Here is a 23403-nt window from a genome sequence, read left to right on the forward strand (position 1 = left end):
ATTATCTAGATCTAGAATCAGCCAAGTTCGTTTGGATAATTGTTGGACTTTTCAAACCTTTATTGTACTTAAACTAAGAAAACAGGGAACTGAAAGACTGCCTTTCTGACATATGGCTTCAATTTGCATTTTAATCAGAGTATGGAAGTCATTACTCTGACATCTGAAACTGAGGTAGCAATAAAAAATTATCACTAACAGGACAGCAGACACAATTTATTTTGTGTTTATTACTGGGTGGCCCTCTTGAAATGTTCCTGAGCTAATTGATTCCAGATATTAGAGAATTACAGTGAAATTACAACATTTATTTTGGATGCTTCTAACTACTGTTATAAATTAATACTTAATATTTATGAAGACTTATGACATGTTCAAATACATAGGCCTTTATTATAATATTTATATATAGAGATAGATAGAAGACTGAAAGGAATCACTTGAACATTCTACGTGGGTTATTAATTGTGACTGATATCTCTGAAATGGGGAATTCTAGTAGAAAAAAAGCATGTTCCAATTATAATTCTATTTATATAATAAAATAATTTATAGTACAAGATGAACTACCCTTAATTCCATATTACTGAATCTAAAATATATAATCACAGCAGTAACTTGTCAAAACACTGGACTTGAGGGGGAAAATACTCGAGTATATAATGTTGCAGGACCTAGAGCTTTATTGATCTGCATTTTCAGGTAATCTCAGTTTTATCCACCCAGCATATTCTGACCTCTCACATGTTCTTTTCCATGAGTTAAGTGCTATGGAAGTAAGGCTGAGTGGAGAGACTCAAGGTTTTGTGAGGAGTAGGTAATAGTATAATATGGTACAGCAAATATTGTTTTAGTAATGTGGAGACAGGTAGAATAGCTGCTAGGCTGTATAGGAAAAGTCTTTCAGGGAGACTACATTGGAAGCATGAATGTGAATTCTAGGTTGGTAAGCAGGGCAAAAGGAAGTCCTCGTGGAGGAGGCATTTTTGTGCACAAATTGGTGTCATGGGTATATTCATTGTTTCTGTTGTCATTTAGTTGTTTTCTTTGTGTGTGTGTGTGTGTGTGTGTGTGTGTGTGTATGAGAGGGAGAGGGAGAGGGAGAGGGAGGGAGAGGGAGAGGGAGAGGGAGAGGGGGAGAGAGAGAGAGAGAGAGAGAGAGAGAGAGAGAGAGAGAGAGAGAGAGAGAGAGAGAGAGAGAGAGAGAGAGAGAGAGAGAGAGCGCGCGAGCAAGCACATGTACAAGTTCATGCCAGGACTGGGGTGATTAATTGGACTCTTCTGCTTTCTAACCTTTCTAGCCTTGGTTGTCCACCTTCTGAGTAGCTAGGTTTGCAGGCATGGATTTAGTTGTTTTTGTTCAACTAACATTTAGCCTTAAAAACAAATACGGGGGCCAGGAGTTTGGCCTAGTGGTAGAGTGCTTGCCTAGCATGCATGAAGACCTGGGTTTGATTCCTTGGTACTGCATACATAGAAAAAGCCACAAGTGGTGCTTGTGGCTCAAGATGTAGCATTCTAGCTTTGAGAAAAAACTCAAGGACAGTACTCAGGCCCTAAGCACTAGGACTGGCAAACAAAAAGAAACAACAACAACAACAAAAACAGAAAAAAATACAAGTAGGGTATTGTGGGTATCACTGTGCCTGATGGACATATAAAATTCAATATAATTTGGAAGAATAAATAATTAAAATCATGGGGAAAGGATGGGGTATTATGGTGCATGTAACAGTGTTAAATATAGGAGAAGCTTCTGGAATGTTGAGGAGTGGCTTAAGGTGGCTTAAGCAGATTTGGTTTAGTTGTTAAAGGAATTACTGTCCTAGTAGTTCACATAATATTTTACTAAAAAATCTCTACAGAAATTCCACACTACAGTCAAACATTTTGTTATAGGAAAATGGTTGTAAAAGTACTCTTTTAATAGGATGGCTTTATAATTGGGATAATTTGATGATACGGGCAATTAGGTTCTTAATGTCAATAGCTTTAATTGCTTAGAATTTGCATGTAGATAAGAGATTAGAGTATGTCAGTCAGCATTGAAGTTGTAAAATATTTTTTTCAGTTGTATTTGAAAGGATCTATTTTTAGGACATCTCAGATACTTTGTGGAGATCTGATGGATATTTGCTGCCTGAATTTATACATAAAAATTACTAGTTTCATTCTTTCTGTTCTGCCTAGTTTGCTCATAACTGAGTTATGTCACCTGATTTATTTTACAGAAACACCATACTGTTATTGACTAGCAGCTTTGTGGTTTGCTATTCTTTTTCACTCATAGCTGGTGCTCTGCCTCTTGAACCATTCCTCTGTTTCCAAGTTTTCCCAGGCTTTTTTGGGGGGAGGGCAAATCCATGTTTATTAAAAAAAGAAAATTAAGCCATTTCTCTTGATAAAAATCTCTAGATGATTTGGTTTGTTCATTTACATTTGTAGTTAGCTGGTGTTTGGTCTCTGGTGTTCTGCAGGTCTGTGTCAGAACTCTAGCTTGGACATCAGTTCCTCTTAGTGAAGCTGAAGCCCAGGAATTGGGCAACTTTTCTATTTTGACCTAGGTTATACTGGCTGTGGGGGTCATAGATTTGTGTGGCAGATACTCAGTTGTGCCAGTGTTGGATAAAACCCACTGTAGACTATATAAACTAACAAGAATGGCTTGCTCCAGATAAACTTTATGAAACTTGAATTTTAAATGGTTTTGACATTCAAGAAATAACTTTTTTTAATTTAAAAAAATTTGTGTAAGCCATACAGAGTGGCTCATGCTTGCAATCCTAGCTACTTGAAAGACTGAGATCTGAGGATCAAAGTTCAAAGCCAGCCAGGGCACTAAAGAACTGGAGACTCTTATCTCCAATTCATCACTAGAAAATGGGAAGTGGGGCTATGGCTTCTAGGATAGGGCGGTAGCCTTGAGCTGAAGAGCTCAGGGACAGTGCCCCTGCCCAGAGTTCAAGCCCCATGACTCCCCCCCCCCCCTCGAAAAAGTTGTCCCTGACTGCCATAAGAAATGACCACCAGTTTAGTGGCTTATATAGTTCTGGAAGCTCAAAGCCTGGAAGCAAGGTTGGCAGCAGAGTGCTCACCTGGATGTCTGTAGGAAGATCCCTTCTATTCCTTGCTCAGGTCTGGTGGTGGCCTTTGCAATCCTTGTTGTTTCTTGGCTTGTCACTGTCGGTACATGGCCATCTACTCTGTATATCTGTGTAACTTAGTGTCCACATTCCATTCCTGTTCTCAAGACCATATGAATAATTGGATTTAGTGCTTATTTTAATACCTGATATTACTGATTGTATCTGAAAAGACCTATTTCCATATAAGGCCATGTTCATGTGTCCTAGGATCATACTTAGGTCCTATAAAACAGGTGATGGGCTGGCTTGGCTGTGAGATATATTTGCTGACCCTGCTCGAGTCAGAGTTGACTTTTTATTTTTTCCACAATAAACACCCTTTCCTTATTGGGAAGCAAGATGAGAATTAACTGCTAAAAGAGCCCTGACTCTGTTCCAGATTTTTTTGAGTGTTTTAACTTCTTTTATCTTATTTAATCTTCATAACCCAATAAGGCAAATGCTACTATCATCAGTAGCTAATAAAATACGCTGAGATTAACAATACCCATTCAAGCTCACATTATGCAGTTAGCAAATTATGAACCTAGGATTTAGATTTGTACTTGAAATTCATAACATATATGTAATTTCTACATGGTGACTTTAGGTCTGTGATAGTTTTTTTATATTAGCTGTGAGAATGATTTTAAAATCCACAGTGTTTTAAATATGTGTTATAGTTGTTTTGTAAACAGAAGCAAACTTAGATAATTTAAACTATAAGTCACAATTAAGGGAAGGACATTGGCATGACAGAATTGATAGAATTTCTAGTCTAATCTCAAGAAAGACAAACCAAAGACAGTTACAGGAAACTCAGCCATAGCTCCTTTTATATGACACTATCATGTAAGAAACTTGCCTTTAACCTCAAATTCCAGTACTTTGGGAGGTATTTAGATCCATTTAACATACTCACATACCCATTTAATACTCAGTGTGTGTTGTTATCTCTTGGCATTATATCTTTTTTTAAATAAAGGTCTTTATTTCATAAAAAATATTTCCATAATTAGAACAAAGCAACCAAATTCTGAAGTTCATTATTTCATATGACTTTTAAAAGATCTTTATAAATATGAGTTGCTGATTCATTGAACATTTTGGCCTACATGCTTGTGGGAAGCTTCTGCAGCTTTTTCTTGGTAGGAATACCGGTGTTTCTGTATTCCCTTTCCTTCAGATACTCCATTTTGTATTCTTCATAAAAAGCTGGATCATTATAGTAAGTAGTGAGACATTCTTTCAATGCAGAATTTTCTTTTTGGCATTTAACTACCATAAGCTTTCCAGTGTCCTTGCAACATTTTGTAAAATCTTGAACTTGTTCAGAACATCTCTCTTTGACATTTTCTCTCATTATTTTAGGGATCAGAACATCTTTCTCAACATGTCTGAGATCCTGAATTATTCAGATCCAACTTTTGTACCTCCATTAACTGGAATCAAGGATTTTTCTCTGCGGGGTCCAACGCCATTGCTGCAGAAGGAAGAGGGAGTCCCTAGGCAGCTACCCGCCCAGCGCAGGGAGGGGAGGAGCCAGAGCTAGGGCTGGAGGCCATCATAGGTTGCTCCCCAAAAGCAGAGAAAGAGGGGCCTGGCACCCTCTGCCACACCTGTCTCAGTCCTTTTCTTTGCATTATATCTTTAATTGTGACAATTTAGGGTTATTCCTTTTGAACAGAGTATAATCTCTTCTGTTTACCATTGCACTTAGTTTACTGCCCTGTTACAGTGATTTGCTTCCTCCATTTCTTCCTTTCCTTCTCCCTCTTTTCTCTCCCTTCTTATTCTTCACTCTGATCACACTGTTGATTGTTATTATTATTTTTCATTTTTAGAGCTGAGATTTTACATAGTAGTTTTGACTTCTAAGGCTTAACGGGGAAAATGCCATTAAGGTGAACACATATTTTCCTTCTTTGCTTTCCTTCAGAAATGTATATTGAATGCTGTATGCCTGACTTCTAGATGTTGAGCCAAGAAACACATAAAATAGTGTCCCTGTCTTTATAGAGCTTACATTATAGAAGAAAAGCAGGGCAATAATAAATAGATGTTAAATGTCACAAATGATGAAAGGTAGAAAATAAACAGACCCTGGAAATCCTCTGATCTAGAGAAGCCTTTCTAAGGAGATGAGAGTGAAGTCTTCATAGCAAGGAGCTAGATGTGTAGGTGTGTGTTTGTGTGTGTGGGGGAGTGTAAGGCCTTGAAATCTGGATTATCCATCACCCTCCTCCTTCCAGGTAGCTGGTATTACAGGTATGCACAAAGGTACTGGGTTTGGGAGCCAGATCTTAAGATAAACTTGTAAAAGGGCATCTAGGGAGAGTAAAAGGGCATCTAGGGAGACTGAACAACTAGACAAACTATTAGGCTGGGCAGAAAGAACAGAACACTATCAAATGAAATCAAGGAACAATATAGTTGAGGTTTTAGGAGTGAAAATATTATCTCCTTACTAATGTAATTCAGCCTTTATTGCATCTTAGTGTACTTTGTTACTTGAAAACAAAGTGGTTAGCGAATTATAGTGATAATAACATTAACCTTAATCTTGGCAATACCTGTGGGAACGTTGTGGCAGCTCTTTGTGGGGTCATGATGCAAAGGATTGAGAACCCTGCTTATTTAGCCATTGTATTTTATTATAATCAGAATCTACCTTTTAAGTTAGCACATATATGAAAGTGATTTGTTACTTTTAAGGTGTAATGCAAATAGAGTATATATAGGACCAATAAGTCTTTATTGATCATTTTCAAAAGTAATTATAACATATCTTTATTAATAGCTCTTTAAAATTTAAGTTTTGTAGCTGTCTCTTTAGAAGTCTGGGCTAATTTTTTTTTAATATGTAGTCATACAAACTTTGATATACATGGTGAGGAGATGTTTATGTTTAAACATTTTTATTAAGTAATTTGTAGTTTTATATTTATGTTATTGCCATTGCTCATACTTGCCTTAAAATGGTACTTTAAAAATGATCGTATTGAAAACAATTATTTGTAATGAAAAATACACTATAATATGTTTTACCTTTTTTTTCTTGGGTAAAATGTATGGATTTACAAGTACTAAAAGGTTTGCTTTTCTTTTTCTTTTTTAAATACAGCACATAGTACATGTGCTTGCTTGCCAGAGAGAAGGATTCACTGATTATATGAAAATGTGGTATTTAAAACTTTTTCCACTTTTGGTGTTAAAAATTACTAACAGAGTACAGTTTCCATAAAGTCTAAGCTATTTAGAAGTGCTAGAAGGAAACATTACATTTGAAGAAAGCTGGTTTTAATTATTAAGTACTTATGTGTACTGTCTGTGCTTCTAAATTTATGTTTGGATTTCGAATTCTTGTTAAGAGTAATTTATGATGGAAGTAAAAGTCAATAGCAGAGGCCAACTAGTACAGGAAATGGTGTTAAATTATGGAATTAGGAATGATTTAGAGTGGGAATCTATTTTATCCTCACACTTAGAAAGATAGATAAAAAGAACTGAGTTCTTTTGCAATGTATTTACTAACAGGCTTCAACCCCCTCCCCCCAAGTACAAAGCAATATTGAGTGAATGGTTTTGTATACATTCCATTTCTTGTTGGTTTCTTTTGACTTTAGATGAAGAATTCAATACTGAGTCACTGTTTATAGATTTTTAAACATTCTAGCCTGGTGCTGGTGGCTCATGCCTGTACTAGCCATGCAGGAGACAGAGATCTGCGGGGTCCTGGTTTGAAGCTGGAAAGTCCATGAGACTTTTATTTCCAGTAAATTATTTAAAAAAAGCCATAGTGGCGTTGTAGATTAAGTGGTAGAATACTTACCTTGAGCAAAAGAAGCTCAGGGACAACACCCAGACCCAGAGTTCAAGCCCTAGGACTGGCAAACAAACAAACCCCCAAATCACAAAAATAGTCAGAAAACCAGTTTGGTGTCTGAGTTTACTTCTTTTAGCCTTGTGTTCAATTAGTGTGAAGTAACCAGTTGAAGTGCCAGATTATAAAATACTACGGTCTCTATTCATTCCATGTTACTTGCTCCCTGGGGACCAGCTCCTCCACAGGCACCTTTCCGTGAAGGAACCAAGAGTCGTGGTCTCCAGGTTTTGTGACACCAGCATTTCAGCATCCGAGACCTTTTCTCTCCATGCTTCTCAGTTTTTATCCCTACTTTTTTTTTTTTTTTTTGCCAGTCCTGGAGTTTGAACTCAGGGTCTGGGCATTGTCCTGGGCATTCTCAAGGCTAGTGCTCTACCACTGGAGCCACAGCATCACTTCCAGCTTTTTCTGTGCATGTGGTACTAAGGAATTGAACCCAGAGCTTCGTGCATGCTAGGCAAGCACTCTACCACTAGGCTGAACTCCTGGCCCTGCTTTTCTTAACTTTAAAAGAATTTCAGAGCCTAATTGAAATCTCTTGTACATCTATAATAGAAAGCAAATTTAATAATAAAAATACAGTTTTAAAGCTGATAGAAAAAAAACTATAACAACTTTGTATTTTGTTTTGTTTGCATTTTTTTTTTGCTAGTCCTGGGCCTTGAACTCAAGGCCTGAGGACTGTCCTTGGTTTTTTTTCCTCAAGGCTAGCATTCTGCCACTTGAGCCACAGCACCATTTCTGACTTTTTCTATGTATGTGATACTGAGGAATCGAACCTGGGACTTCGTGCATGCTAGGCAAGCACTCTACCACTAGGCTAAACTCCTGGCCCTGTTTGTACTTTTTAATGAAAACTTTTATTTACACTGAAGCTTTACATCATATTTCAGATGTCATGTTCTACAAACAAGTAGTCACAAAAAATTTCTATGTGTAATCTATGTATCAATATCTATAGTATATATATCCTATCATAGGTTTATATGTCTATATTGCTGTATTTATGTCTCTTAAGTTCATGTTGGAGTACCTGAGTATTGAGTCATCATCACTCTTATATTGTTTAGATATACTTCTTTGTTCCTTTGGTCTTGGCATATCTCACTCAACATGATTTGCTCTAGTTCCATCCACTTCCCAGTGAATGCCATTATTTTATCTTGTCTGTGGCTATGTAGAATTTCATTGTATATATGGACCACATTTTTTGTATCCATTCATCTGTGGTGGGGCATCTGGGTTGTTTCTATCACCTGGCTTTTGTGAACTGTGCAGTGATGAACATGACAATGTAGGTGTCCTTATCCTATCCTGGCTTATGATGCTCAGGGTAGATGCCTAGGAGTGGTATGGCTAGGTTGTAGGGAAGGTCTATTTTTTTTGGTGGGTCATGGGGCTTGAACTCATCCTGGGCGCTGTCCCTGAGCTCTTCAGCTCAAGGCTACCGCCCTACCCTTGAGCCTAAGCCCCACTTTCTGTTTTCTAGAGTTTAACTGGAGATAAGAGTCTTAGGTGCTTTTGTGCTCAGGCTGGCTTTGAAACTTGATTCTCAGCTTATGTCTAGATTTTTGAGGAACCTCCAAACTGCTTTCCAACATGGTTGTACTAGTTTATATTTCCACCAGCAGTGCATTAGGGTTCCTCTTTCTCCACATCCCATCCAGCGTTTGTTGTTGTCTGAGTTCAGAATATTGGCCATTCTGATTGGGATAAGGTGGTATCTTAGGGTTGTTTTCATTTGCATTTCCTTTATGACCATCAATAAGGGGCATTTTCTCATTTGTTTCTTTGCCATTTTTACCTCTTCTTCTGACAAGTCTCTCTTTAGTTCCCTCGCACATTTAGCAATTGATTTGTTGGGTTTGGGCAGGGGTTAGTTTCTTGAGTTCTCTGTAGATTTGGGTATTAAGTCTTTGATGTATTATTTACCAGTTGGTCGGCTGTCTTTCTGTTTTAGTAGCTATGTCTTTCTCTGTGCAGAACCTTTTTATTTTTAGGTAGTTCCATTTGTCTAGTCTTTCTCCAATCTGTTGTGACCTGTTCAGGAAGTTTCTGTCTGTGCCTATGATTCCAGTGTCGCTATCCTACTCTGTCATGTAGCAGTTTCAGTTCTGATATTGAGGTCTTTGATCCATTGAAGAGGCCTTGTTTATTCCACTATATGTGTCTACCTTACACTTTTGTTTTAAAATGTACTTTATTGCTAGGGTAATGTTTGGAGGGGTTACAGTTACCTTTGTCAGGTAGTGGGTACCTTTGTCAGGTGGGTACATTACATCTTGTACTTTGATACCCCTTCTCATGTTTTTCTCCCATTTTCTCTTCCTTTTTGCACATGCATTTTTGGGTACTTGACTGCTTATGTTTGTATGTGCATGGACACACACTTGGTTCAAACCTTCTGTTAGTTTGTACTCTAGAATTACTTTTCCAAGTCTGAATGCTCTTCTTTTCTTTGTGTATTTCCATTGTTTGTGTTTAAGAAAAGTTTACCAGTAATGTCTGAATTGCTCATTATGGGAAGGTTAAAGAAATGTTTTTCAAGAGTGAGTTGCCATCACTTGTGAAATACTATTTATGTAGATACTCAATAAAGATTTACTCATTAAAAATTAAACCTGGGGCCAGAAGTGTGGCCTAGTGGTAGAGTGCTTTCCTAGTATGTGTGAAGAAACTGGGTTAGATTCCTCTGTATCCATATGTAGGAAAAACTGGAAGTGGTGCTCTGGCTCAAGTGGTAGAGCTCTGACCTTGAGAAAGCCCAAGGACAATGCTCAGGGCCTGAGTTTAAGCCCCAAGACTGGCAACCCCCCCCCCCAACTTGTATATATTCTATAATTTAATTTATTCTCCTCCTCCTCCTCCTCCTCCTCCTCCTCCTCCTCCTCCTCCTCCTCCTCCTCTTCCTCCTTCTCCTCCTCCTCATCGTCCTTCTCCTTTTTCTCCTTCTCCTCCTCCTCCTCTTTCTCTTCCTTCTTTTTGGCTGGTCTTGGTGCTTAAACTCTGGGCCTGGGCTCTGTCCTTGAATTTTTTTTTGTTCAAGTGCTCTATCACTTGAGCCACAGTACCACTTTGAGTAGTTTATTGGAGATAAGAGTCCCTTGGACTTTCTTGCCCTGGCTTTGAGCTATGATCCTCAGATCTCATCTTGTTGAGTAGAAAGGATTACAGGTATGAGCCACTAGCATCTGACTCCATCTGTCCATCCATTTTTTTTTTCCAATCCTGGAGCTTGAACTCAGGTCCTGGGCACTATCCTTGGGCTTTCTCAAGACTAGAGCAGTACCACTTGAGCCACAACACCACTTCTGGTGTTTTCTGAGTATGCAGTACAAAGGAGTTGAAGCACTCTATCACTAGGTCATGCTTCCTGCCTTCCATCCATTCTTTACAGTATATTCAAGAGAAATTTTTACTTGTGTGCAGAAATCATGAGAATTAATAATGACATTTAGAGCATAATTATAACACCTGTGTTCCACTTAAGATCTATGAGCAGTCAAATGGTTAAATAGTATATTATTCATATATTGAATGGTTTATGGTATAGATACACAAGTTGGTTCTAAAAAATTCGAACTATTTATTCCAAATGTATATACTGTTACATCTGTAATTAAGTAGATTTAAGTTAATTTAAGTTAGTTAATGTATAATTCTACTGCTACTGTATAACTCCCTCAATTTGAGTATTCCTTCTCTCTCCCTCTTCCCTCTTTCTTTCTTTCTGTCTGTCTCTCTCTTTCTTTCTTTCTTTCTTTCTTTCTTTCTTTCTTTCTTTCTCTCTCTCTCTCTCTCTCTCTTTCTTTCTGTCTTTCTTTCTTTCTTTCTTTCTTTCTTCATTCATTCAGGATTTGTTTTTAAGTATAAGTGAATATAGCATAGAGTTGGATGAATAAGAAATTACTATGTAGTATGTTAACTTGTTGAGGAAGAAAGATTCAGGCATAAATCTTTCCCTCTCTCCCTCTGTCCCTTCTTTTCTTCTTTCAAGCCTCTGCTCCAGTAAAAGTGTATACATATAGTGATATATAGTTGGAAGAAAAAGCAAAATTTGTATAATAAAAAGTATATGCTTTTGCTATATATGTTTATTATTTTGTTATAAATAGTATAAAACATTCATTTGCTTTCTTTGGAAAATGTCAGCAGGAATTAGCAAGATAAACTACATAGAACATTTCACTGTAGTGAAGCTGTTCTTACAGATGGCAAGGGTGTGGCTGGGGAGATTACTTCATCACAGCCAAGAAGCAGAGAGAATGAGAGCTGGAAGTTGACACAGCCTTTAAAGGGCATTCCCTAGTGATCCACATTCCCCAAGTAGCCCAACATCTTGAAGTTTTACCACCTCCTGAAATAGCTCCACTAGCTGGGGTCCAAGCATTCTAACATGTGAGCCTGCCTGTAAGAACTCCTTTTATAATAAACCTTTAACAGAAACCATTTCCTCAGATTTGTATATACCAAGTATATATCCTCAGAATAATTTGACCTCTATATTGTTATGGAGTATTCTTCCTTATTTCTGATATTACATTAACATCTAAAAATTTTATTTTCAACTATTCTGATACCCTAGTATAGTTAACTGCAGAGTTGGCATGAACTAGAACTAGAATGCCAACCATCTATTGGCTGCTGTTCTCTCAGCAGTGTAACACATCTAGGCACAATGTCCAACCTAGGCAGCTGTGTACAGCTGGGATAACATCTAAAATTTTTAGTCACAAGAGTGTTAGTATTGATTTATTATAAACAAGTATATAAAAGAAATGAAAAATAATATTTCATTGGGACAGAGGAGAAAAATGATAGTGGACAATGAATGATATTGTATAGTCATCCTATAATTATTTAATACATAGGTTAAGCTTGTGTGCTTATGTACTTTTGTGTGAAAATTAAGTGGATGATCAAATTTAGGTAATTAGTCACATTCTCAAATTGAAAGATAAATGGATTCTCAATATAATAAAATACTATTTAACATTCCCAATTAATGGTTAAGAGAGCTCAATGCTATCTATGACCAAGTGACTGAACTCTATTTTGCTTGTGAATAATTGAATTGTAACTCTAAACCTCAGCATTTGTGAGTTTTATTGTTGTGACTCTAACTGTCAGTAGATACCTTTCAGGGAAAAAAGGATCATGGTTTTCTTAAGTTTTACTATGTTAAAAGAAGAAAAGCATAACGTAATATAGTCCTGATTACATCTTGTCACATTAGATAGAACATGACAGAACATATATTTACAAAGGTACATTCTTTTTTAATGCTAGATGACTGCTCTGAACTTGGAAATGAACCATCTGCTTATCATTTAAATTCCTGGCTAACTTAACCAGCCTACATCTCTAAACAGAAGTATCGTTCTTCATAACCCTAAACCACTGTTAAGGTCCATTGTCTCCATATGTAATGTGTATTTCCTGTGTACTGAGTGAAAACAGATTATGACATTTACGCTGTCTAAAAAGACCAAGCTGATTTCATTAAGATGAAAGAGTGAGTCATGAATTATTCTGTCAGCATTTCAAATTGCTACAAGACAGCTGGGACATATGTATTCACACTTCGGTTAACCACATATCCCCAAACAGTAAGTATGAGCACTTATCTGACATGGTATAAGTAACGCATTGCTTGTCAGTTCATACATCTTACATTCATTCAACATTTATTGTTTTTTTTTTCAGGTATAGGTGCTAGAGTTACAATTATAAGTGAATTTGATCGCACATCTAATGAGAATTTTAGATGAGTAAGAAATGAGTATGTAGTATGTTAAATTGTTGAAGAAAGATTCAGACATGTCTCTTACATTTTTGGTTGAACAAATGGTGACTTGAAATGCAAGTACAAATAGTTACCTCCAGGTGAAGATGAGATTGTTGGTAATTAGTTGCTTATTTACCAGTTTATATTGATGATACTGATGTTGCTTAATTACCAAGTTACATATACTCAAGAGCAGTGGTTCTCCATTGGTGAATATGTGTAGAATATTGTATGAAATGTAGGTTTTACATAACAATTTAGCCTTTTGAGTCTACAAACATGGCATATGGACTCTGTCATCACTAGCTTGGATTATCCATCTCTAACATTTATTTGGGTTTAGTATTTTTTGCTACTTTTGTGCTGCTTTCATCACTCTCCATTTAAACTGCTGCTCCTGGTTTAAATGAATTAAGTTTTTATGAATTGAAGATGAGATCTAACACATGTAATTTGGTATCTAAAACATATAAATGTCTTTTCTAAAAAATTTCCAGTCAAGTAGGATTTTTACCATGTTTAATGGGAATTATATTATGAATTTGTTAAGAACAACTTTTTAGTGGTTTGGGGAAAAAGGAGCACAAGGATGCATTCTTTTAAAAACACAACTTTATTTTTCATAGTTGAAAATGAACTATTTTAAGTCTACAGTTTAGTGGATTTTACTATCAATTATTTTATAAATCTCTCCTCTAAAAAAAAATCTTTTCCCCCTATGTATTTATTGAGTTTCTTGTCCCTGTATTCCAGCCCCTTGACAAATTTCTGTCCCTATAATTTTAGCTTGTATGCAATTCTTAGGAAATTTTTTCTGAGTATTTTGATAGCTATATAAACTGCTAAGCTATTTGCCACAGTGACTATATCACTTTACATTCCTACCAGTAAAGTATGAGAATTGCAGGAGCTCCATAATTGCATAATCTTGTTTTCTCTGTGGTTAGTCATTCCAGTGCACAAGTAGCTACGTCTCATTTTTCATTTAGTATTTGTTTCCCTTAAAGACGAATGATGTTAGACATCTTTATGTTGACTTTTTGCACACCATATATGTGTGTGTGTGTGTGTGTGTGTGTATGTGTTTACATACATGCTGTTGAAATCTTGCTCATTTTGTTTTTGCTGAAACATCTTATTTAATTACAAGAAATACATATTCTTGATGCAAATGATCTGTCATGAGTGAATGTGTATATGTATATATATATGTGTATTTATGTGCACACAGTATATTTTTGGAATTTTTAACTTGCCTTTTCATTTTCTTAATTGAATCTTAACAGGCTTTTAGTTTCAATTATCAATATATTAATTTTGATGGCTACAAACAATAGTTGTGTGTTTTTCTTTGTTTTGTTTTGCTTCTCTTTGGGTTTGAACTCAGGGCCTGGGTGATGTCATTGAGCCAATTTGTGCTTCAGGCTCGAGCTCTATCACATGAGCCACAGTGCTACTTGTGTCTTTTTGAGTAGTTCATTGGAGCTATAATTCTGAGGGACTTTCCTGCCTGGGCTGGGTTTGAACCATCATCCTCAGTTCCCAGGGTCCTGAATAGTTTAGGATTACAAGCATAAGCCACTGGTGTTCTGTTAACAATTGTGTTTATTTTGTACTACTTGGCAGTCAAACAGTGGCTTGCCCTGGGATGCCCTTTACTGTTCTATTTGACATTGACTGGCACAGCTTGAAAGCAGATGGCTGGAATGTTCAGTCTTGTGAGATTCATATGACTGGCACCTGATTTGGGATTCTCAAATTGCAGTTTTTGATAGAGCTGTGGCGTCTCTGGTTATTTTTATATAGCTTCTTGTACTTTAACTTATATGGTGACTCAGAACTCCCTAGGAATAAGTTTAAAGAAACTGAGAAGCCCAAGCAGTTGTCCTTTTGCTTTTTATAACTTTACCTTGATTTGAATCATAAATTTATCAAAGTGGTTTCAAATGCTCCAGACTCAAGAGGAAGGACTTCCAATGCTACTACTTAAAAAAAAGTGCACATACAATAGGATATATATCCTATAACTATAGCATGCCATGACAAAACAATATTTTGTTCTCTCTCTTACCATGAATATAATGGATTTGTGAGGATTTTCAATGTTCCTATCCAGCTTTATGGCTTCAGCTCAAGCATTTAAATCTGTGATCCATTTTCAGTTAGTCTATATGCATAGAATAAGGTGTATGTTGCAGTTTATAATATTTCCACTCAGTTGTTTTAGCTCCACTGGTAGAAAAGATTAATTTGTTCCCCAATAAGAGCTTTGGTACAATTATTGAAAGGTAGTTGGACATACACACTCAACTGCTAAATTTCATCAGCGATGCCTGATAGATTTTGATTGTGATTCCTTTGACTTTACGATCAATTTGGAGAGTTGATATTATTGATTCTTTATGTTTATAATCATGCCACAATTTCTCTATTTATTTGGGTCTTTAATATCTTATAAGATTGCCTTTTAGTTTTTAGGTCTATAATTTTGTAGCCATGCCTCCAATTCTAGGGGAATTTTTTAAAAAGTTATTTTCCAGTCATTGCCAAGATAGAAAGAAGATTAAATATTGGATATCAACATTGTGTTTTGTGACTTTGCTAAACATTATAGTTAGATCATTTCCCTATTGATTTCTTAGTGTTTTTCTACTTACATAGTCATGTCCAATATGAATTGGAAATTTTTATTGCTTTCTTTATAATGTATTCTTTTTCGTGTGTTACTTCACTGGGTAATGTGTTGCAGAAGTGATGGCCACAGTCCAAACAAATAAGTAAATAAAGCAAATAAATAGAAATTACTCTTGTACTTAACAGAATAGTGACTAAAAAAACCTCAAATTTCATTTTTGGAAAATACTAATATTATATTTGTATCTGGAAAGAAGAAAAACAAGATATCATATAATGAATATGTGAAGAAATAATTATTAGGCAACTTATTGAATTCTGTGAAATCATACATATTTCTAGGTTCAAGGTACTTAATAAATCCCAAACCTGGGGGATACATTCCCAGACACCATTAAAAAATGCTAAAATTCACATGTAAGTAGAAAAAAAATATAAATAGCCAGAACATACACATATTCTCCCTCTCCCTCCCCCTCCCCCTCCCCCTCCCCCTCTCCCTCCTCTCTGTCTCCCTCCTCCTCGCCCTCCCCCTCTCCCTCCCTCTCCTCTCCCCTTCCCTCCCCCTTCCTTTTTTCCTCCCCCTCCTTTCCCCCTCTCCTCCCCTCCTCACCTCCCTTTCCCTTCCCCTCCCCCTCTTATGTAGTAAAACATATGGCTGTATGATTGAAGGTACTATCACAAAAATCTTTATCTAGGATCAGAAGAACAAGGCCTGCAGGCCAAATTCAGCCTCTCACCTGTGTTTTAGATATAAAGATATAAAAACACACCACCATGTAGCTATTTTAAACTCTTAACAGCAGAGTTGAATAATTATAAATAAAGACTGTATGGTTCATATAGCAGAAAATATTTACTATCTGTTTAATGAGACAGAGTGTATGGGGCTACTGATTGATTTTAATCCTAGCATACACAGTACATTACACCTTCTAGATAAATCCCAGGAAATCAGTTATCAGGATAAATACTCAGATCATTTTTATTTGTTGTCTACTTCAGTAGTAGTAGCCTATTTCAGGTCTCTCAGTGAATTATAGATTAGTTATATTCAAGTTGTGCTGCATTCTCATAATTTAACATTTGCTCTGAAAATGTTTTATTTTTCTAACATAGTGCTTATGTGTCAAATACTTTATTCCACTACTTTATTCTGTGTATGTTTGGATATGTGTGTGGGGGGGAGAGAGAACCTATGTGTGTGTATTTTTGTTTAGAACTAGTCTAAAGATTATTATGACCTCTTATTTAAAAAGCTGTAGAAATAAATTTACATGCCTATTTTTCCATATATTTTTATTGTAATTAATAGAAAGGTTACATTATATTCACCACATAGAAGATGCATTACTTCACAAACATTGATACCCTTTCTCATATCTTGGTCCCCATTTCCCTGCCCCCACCCCCACTCCTCATCTTGTTTTCCCCCTTCTCTATAGAATTTCAAATAATCAAATACACATATATACAATAGATCAGATAACAAGGTGAAATGCTGTAACAACATGAGATAACCAAGGGATAGCAAAAGAGATGAGAGATAACATAGCACATTAAGGACAAGAATCACTCATTATATGGCTTTTCTTTCTATATCCTGGAGGTCCTTTTTGTTTAGCATCATACTGTATGGCCTTATGTATCTAGGTTTTGCTCTATTGTAAATCTCTGCTAGGAGAGCCCAAGGTTTCTACTGATTATGACAAATGAGGGAAACCATTGAGCCTATATTCCTTACTTCACTTAATACGATTTTTTCTAAGTCTTTCCATTTCCTTACAAATGGGGAAATATCGTTTTTTTCTGACAGCAGCATAGTATTCCATTGTGTATAAATACCACATCTTGTTGATCCACTCATCAACTGAAGGAAATCTGGGTTGGTTCCATATCTTTGCTATGGTAAATAGTTCTGCAGTGAACATCATTGTGCTGGTGGATTTAGTATGCCCTTGTTTCTGGACTGTTGGGTAAATGCCAAGTAGTGAAATTGCTGGGTCATAGGGGAGCTCTATACTTAGTCTTTTGAGGAATTGCCATACTACTTTCCATAGTGGTTGAAGGAGTTTGCACTCCCACCAACAGTGTAGTAGTGATCCCTCCTGGCCACATCCCTTCCAGCATCTGTTGTTATTAGTTTTCTTGATCCTGGCCATTCTAACTGGAGTGAGGTGGAATCTTAGAGTTGTTTTGATTTGCATTTCTTTTATGGCCAGAGATGCCGAGCATTTCTTCATGTGTCTATAGGCCATTCTTATTTCTTCTTCAGAGAAGACTCTCTTTAAGTCTTTGGCCCATCTTTTAATGGGATTGTTGTTTCTTCGGAGATTAGTTTTGGGGTGATTCAATATTTTGAGCTGTTGATATATTTTAGATATGAGGCCTTTGTCCGTTGTATGGTTAGTCAACATCTTCTCCCACACTGTAGGCTTTCTAGTTAATTTGCTAGCTATGTCCTTTGCCATACAGAAGCTCTGCAGTTTAATGCAGTCCCACTTATCCAGCCTTTCTCTGATTTGTTGTTTTTCTTTGTCCTTATTAAGAAAGTTTCGACCTGTGCCAAGGAGGCCTAGTGTATCTCCTATTCCTTCTTGTAAAGTTTTCAGTGTATCTGCTTTTACCTCGAGTTCTTTGATCCATTTGGAGTTAATCCTGGTGCAGGGTGACAAAGAAGGATCCAAATTTAGTTTTCTGCAGCTTGCATGTCTGTTTATTGAGTGCAAGTTGTTTATATTTTTATATTTTATTGAAAAAGATGTTTTTAATTAGTAGAATCATTGAAATAAACATTGAATATTCAAATATTACAAAAGTCATGTGTGCCTGATGAAGTAGTTTATGGAATACTTACCACAGAGCAGCTCTGCATTCGTCTTATTTTTCTTTTGCATTATTATTACCCTGTCCTAAAGTCAATATTTTGGTCATTGTCAGAAGATTAGTTTTTACCACAATTCAGGAGGCTCTTTCTTCAAAAGAGAAGGATTATGAAGAAGGTAAAGGCTTCAGGTTTAGTTATATTCATACCCTTTCCCTTCAGCACAATGCACAATGTATGCTTCTAGTCATATTTTCACCAGGAACTTTATTCATTCAGTCTTCATTTTCTTTTCTGTTATCTAATCTTCCACTTTACTGACCAATGACTATACCTAACTATGAATATTTAATTATTTTCTATACTCAGGGTATCCTATTACCAGTTTTGTCTCAACACTGATTCTTTTTCTAGCTACATTCAGTCTCATTCTTTGGCTTCTCTCTCACACTTCTCAGAGGAGTTTACTTATAGCATTTTGGTGTGATAGCCTATAAATCTCATTTTCATTCTGCTGTAGTAAAATTGTTAGACACTGTTGAACACTTCTTACATTTTTTCTTTGCAAGTTTTAACAAAAGGTTTACATAAGCTGGGTACCTGTGGCTCATACCTATAATGCTGGTGACTCAGAAGGCTGAAATCTGAGGATTGTGGTTTGAAGCCCGTCCAGACAGAGATATTTAGCCCCAGTAAGCTACTCCATAAAAGCTGCAAGTAGTGCTTTGGCTCAGGTGGTAGAGTAGTAGCTTTGAACAAAAGAAACTCAGGGACATAGGCCAGGCCTAGAGTTCAAGCCACCACCTCTACCATTCCCCCTAAAGAAAAGTAGAAAAGAAGAAAAAAAGAAATTTACAAGTAGTCTGCATAGGTACTTGAGAACCTAGGTAATAGTCTTACATACCTCTTTCAGTGATGAAGCAGCTCCTGCCTTAATTACTCAAATATAGTAAGTCCTCCAAATCTATTCTTCTCATTTGACTCATTATGCATATTCTTTGCTTCTTAAACAGCAGATGGGAATTTACTTTTCCTATGCTGTAGTGATGATAGGGACCTCACAGTATAGTAATATATCAATTTTAGATAAAATGTGTTTGAGATCCTATCAAATATTGTATGTAACTTTCCTTTCTTGATAGCCCTCCATAGTTACAGGGTTCTGTATATTTTTTAGTTCCCCCCACAAATTCAGTGGGTATTTGATAGGGATTGTTTATTGATTACTTTGAGTTGTATTAACAATAATGATGAGTCTTCCAGCCAAAAGCACAGGATGTCTTTGCAAATTTTGTATCTTCTTTTCTTTCAATAATAGCTTACTCTGTTCAGTGGAACTCAGGTCCTGAACACTGTCCTTGGGTTTTCTCAAGGCTAGAGTTCTACCACTTGAGCCACACCATCACTTCTGGCTTTTTTCTATGTATGTGATACCCAGGAATCAAATCCCAGTCTTCATGCATGCTAGGCAAGCACACTTAGCACTAGGCCAAACTCCTGACCCAAAAGGTTTTTCTTTTTATCTGTACATTTGAGTTATTTCCTAAGGTGTTTAAATTTTTTAAAAAAATTTTGATGTAGTTATTTATGGAATTATTTTTTTTTAAACTGTATTTTTTTTGTCTCTTCCTGTTTGGTATTAGGGATCAAACCCAGGATATTACACCTGCTAGGCAAGTGTTTTGCCACTGAGCTACATCCCAGCCCTGAAATCACTTTCTAAATTTTCTTTTCTCATCATTCATTGTTAGCTTGGGGAAAGCAATGACTGTTTGGGGTATTTTCTATTTGATATTGCTAAATTCTTTTGAATTGAACTGAATTCAAGTGGAAAATAAAATTCAGAACAAATGATAACTTCTGAATGGAATCCAAATACTACATTTTATGTTAGTTTTGGTTTCTCAAACCAAGATTAAACTTGTCTAAGTGAGTAACTTGGAAATTTAACTTGAGAGAATGCAAGCCTAGCAATAACTTTTGGGAACAGTTCAGTGTAGTTCTTAATAACATTAAAAGATTGTAAAAATGGTATTTCTGTGGTATTTTTGAATTTGTGGCTTAAGTGTTTTCTTCGTGTGGTTCTACGGAAGTTGATATGTTACATATTGTTTTTTAAAACCTTTCTGGAATCGGATTTAATTTTGGGTACAGGCGCTACAATTAGCTTTTTTGGTTTGTTTTTGTCTTCACAGGCTACAGAAACACTATTTAGAATGGGTGTGGCAAGAGGAGCCATCACAACATTAAGAAATGGAGAGGTAAGACGAGAATTTCAAATTATTATTATTGTTAATTCATAGTTTACAATTTCTGAAGTATAAAATGTAAATTGCAATGGTATTTGTGTAACAAATAGAAATACTTAGTGCATGTGTTGTGCAGATCAATTTTAGTTTACAGTTTATGAGAACCAGACCATTTGATGAAAATAAATTGCTTAATCTTTGCTTTTTAATTGTTTACAAAGAAAATGCTATTTGTTAAGTTAATAATGACGTGTGTGTGTGTGTGTGTGTGTGTGTGTGTGTATTCATTCTTTTTTCTTTTTCTAGTCCTGGGCCTTGAACTCTGGGCCTGGATGCCTTTTGCTGAAGGCTAGCACTCTACCACTTGAGCTGTGGCATAGCGTCCACTTTGTTCTGTGATTAATTTGAGATAAGAGATTCGTGGATTTTCCTGCCTTGGCTGTTTTCTAACCATGAACCTCAGATCTCAGCCTCCTGAGATCTGAGGTTGAGCCACCAGCCCATGGCATATATATATATATATATATATATATATATATATATGTTTTTAATAAAAATAATCCTCTATTTTTGGTGTGTGTGTGTGTGTGTGTGTGTGTGTCCTGGGGCTTGAACTCAAATACCATTCTTCCTATTATGGAATTTAGTTCTTATTTATACTAATATTTACAACTCAGTACCTAACATTAGTATATGAGGAATTCAATTCTAAACTTGCATAGTTGACATGTTTGCTTATTACGGCATCACTAAAAAAAAGTAATATACCCTGAAACAGTCTGTTACTAAATTGCATTTTGGAAAATCACTTTGTTACATTTTTTTCTTTTTTTTTCCTGATCCTGGGTACTGTCTTTAAGCTTTTGTGCTTAAAGCTAGCACTGTACCAGTGGAGCCACAGCTTTAGTGCTGTCTTTTTTTTTTTTTTTTTTTTTTTTTTTTTTGGTGCTTTCCTGCCTGGGCTGGCTTTGAGCTGCAAACCTCAGCTCTCAGATCCTTGAATAGGTAAGAATGTAGACGTGAGCTACAGGCACCCAGCACTTTGTTATAAATTTAACATATATTTTTGTTTATGAATTGGTTTTATGTCATCCGTAAGTTGAAATAAACAGTGCTGTTTGAGAAAAGAAAAATTGTCAAGTAATAAGGTCAGACTTGTTTATCTGCTTAGAATGTCTGAAAACAAACTTTAGAGTTTATTGCTTACTATCTGGGGCAGTGAACTTTGACCTTTATTTTCTGTTACAGTAAGTTTTGTGGAAATACGTTCAATATAGTTGCTTTTCCTGTTGTTATAGTTGCAAGTATTGTATTTCTACTGTATTTCCTCTTTCATCCTCCTTTTTAGCCCAAACCCTTCCCATTGAGCCTGCTTTTCTTTCCCCACTTTCCATTCCCCTGTAGTTCACCAGCTTTCAGTGTTTCATATTTTCTGTCTGTTTCTAAAAATAAGAACTTTGAAAATGGCATGTGCCATTCAATCAGTGGGGGTTCAGTCACCAGTTGCTAGTTTTCACATGTTAGCACCTTAGATTTGAAATGTCTCAACAGTCTATTGAAAAATAGAGCGTGACATATTATTGTGAGCATTCAGTAAATGGTAGCTAATCCAAGCTACAAATCTGTTTTCATTTAATAATTTGACTTTGGGAAGTAGAGGATTAAGGGAAGACATGAAACACGCACAAGGAGTAGAGGTTGTGGGGATGGTGGCTGAGTTCTGCTGTCTTTAGAGTAGCATACTTTCTGGTGTTGAAACTCTGATAGTGCTGGTATTTGGGAAGAGTGGGAGTGAATTTCGAATTATCTATATTCTGCTTGAGCTGTACTGAAAGCAATCTTTGTTTCAATATTACAGAAATAGAAGAGAATCCATTTGATAATATAAGATGAACTGAAAGCTAAAATATATTAATTAAAACAAACTGATGGCCACATTTATCATATGGAGAAGTTTCTGATATGCTCAAGATGGGCAGAAAGAAATTTTTTTGTCCTAGGGTGGTATTGTACTAGCCTCTACTGCCAAATTTGTCAAGTGAAGAGTAATAGGTAAACTCATAACAGCAATATCAGATGGAGAAGGAAAGATTGGTATATTTAAATTAATTCTAAACCAGTCAGAGTGAATTTGTCATCTGGATATAGTATGTGTGCTTTTCATACCTTGTCTTCTGTCTTCTTTCCTTTGATATTGCATGTTGTCTTTATGGAACATTTCTGTTTAGATGTTTTAAGATATTGTGAGACTAGAAAACATTTTTCATTTTAAGTGTAAATACTAGTGTATATTATTTCAGAACTGTGAAGTTTATTATGGTGCTGATTATTTGTGGCATTTATTTTTAATAGCATATTATGTTAGTTAAATGAGAAATGTATGGTGATATTTTCTGTTATTTGTAAAATTACTTAGGGGTTGGATGTGGTGTCACAAGCGTGTGAGTTGTGTGATATGTAGTGGTGGAGTTAGGAAAAGATTAAAGTTTGAGGTTAGTCTAAGCAAAAAGTAATGACCTTAACTCAACAAATAATGACACTAAGTACTGTAAGGTTTGTGGAAAGGAAAACTCCACGCAGTTCAGGAGAAGAGGGTTTATTGCATGAGGAAAGAGCAGGCTCCTGCTGCCCAAGATGGAGTCAGGCGAGCAAGAGAGCTTAGGGCGGGAAGTGAGTGATTATATAGGGGTAGGGGTATAGATACAGCGGAAGTGGATGTGATCTCAGAGGATGGGGAAATACCTCAGTGGGGACCTCCCACTGCCCCCAGGCATGCCAGCTGCCAGGGTTACAGGTGCTGGGCGGGGATTTCCAGGGTGCAGTGGGAGAGAGCCAAGGGAAGAAGTCATTTCTTCCAGTCGGACCTAACAAGTACTATTTATTTATTTATTTCACCT

The 23403-nt window shown here is 36.3% G+C and overlaps 2 protein-coding genes across 3 annotated transcripts in view; one reads left to right on the forward strand and one right to left on the reverse strand.

The window, feature by feature from the left end:
- The window catches only part of Tmem135 (transmembrane protein 135), a 203174-nt gene that overhangs the window by 66223 nt on the left and 113548 nt on the right, over window positions 1–23403 (forward strand). The window contains exon 5 of the mRNA XM_090348589.1: window positions 20453–20518. Coding sequence (XP_090204715.1) covers window positions 20453–20518 — 66 coding nt within the window. The remainder of the gene's footprint in view (window positions 1–20452; window positions 20519–23403) is intronic.
- Window positions 4237–4606, reverse strand: LOC150053611 (COX assembly mitochondrial protein homolog). 2 transcript variants are annotated; one of them, XM_090349133.1, is made up of 2 exons: window positions 4590–4606; window positions 4237–4447 (listed from the first exon to the last, which is right to left on the reverse strand). In XM_090349133.1, the coding sequence occupies exons 1-2, from the start codon at window positions 4604–4606 to the stop codon at window positions 4237–4239; spliced, it is 228 nt and encodes a 75-aa protein (XP_090205259.1). The 2 variants fall into 2 exon arrangements, with proteins under 2 accessions (XP_090205259.1, XP_090205258.1); XM_090349132.1 differs by having other exon boundaries at window positions 4237–4533; window positions 4586–4606.

The sequence above is a fragment of the Megascapheus bottae genome, chromosome 16 (genome assembly GCF_031878675.1).
Source record: "Megascapheus bottae isolate mThoBot1 chromosome 16, mThoBot2.hap1, whole genome shotgun sequence".
Lineage (NCBI taxonomy): Eukaryota > Metazoa > Chordata > Mammalia > Rodentia > Geomyidae > Megascapheus > Megascapheus bottae.

Bases quoted from the DNA above. Each gene is read 5' to 3' on its own strand.
- LOC150053611 (XM_090349132.1), bottom strand. From the start codon at position 4,606: ATGGCGTTGGACCCCGCAGAG. The intron at 4,534-4,585 runs AAAAATCCTTGA...ATCTGAATAATT, and splicing joins TGGCGTTGGACCCCGCAGAG to CAGGATCTCAGACATGTTGA.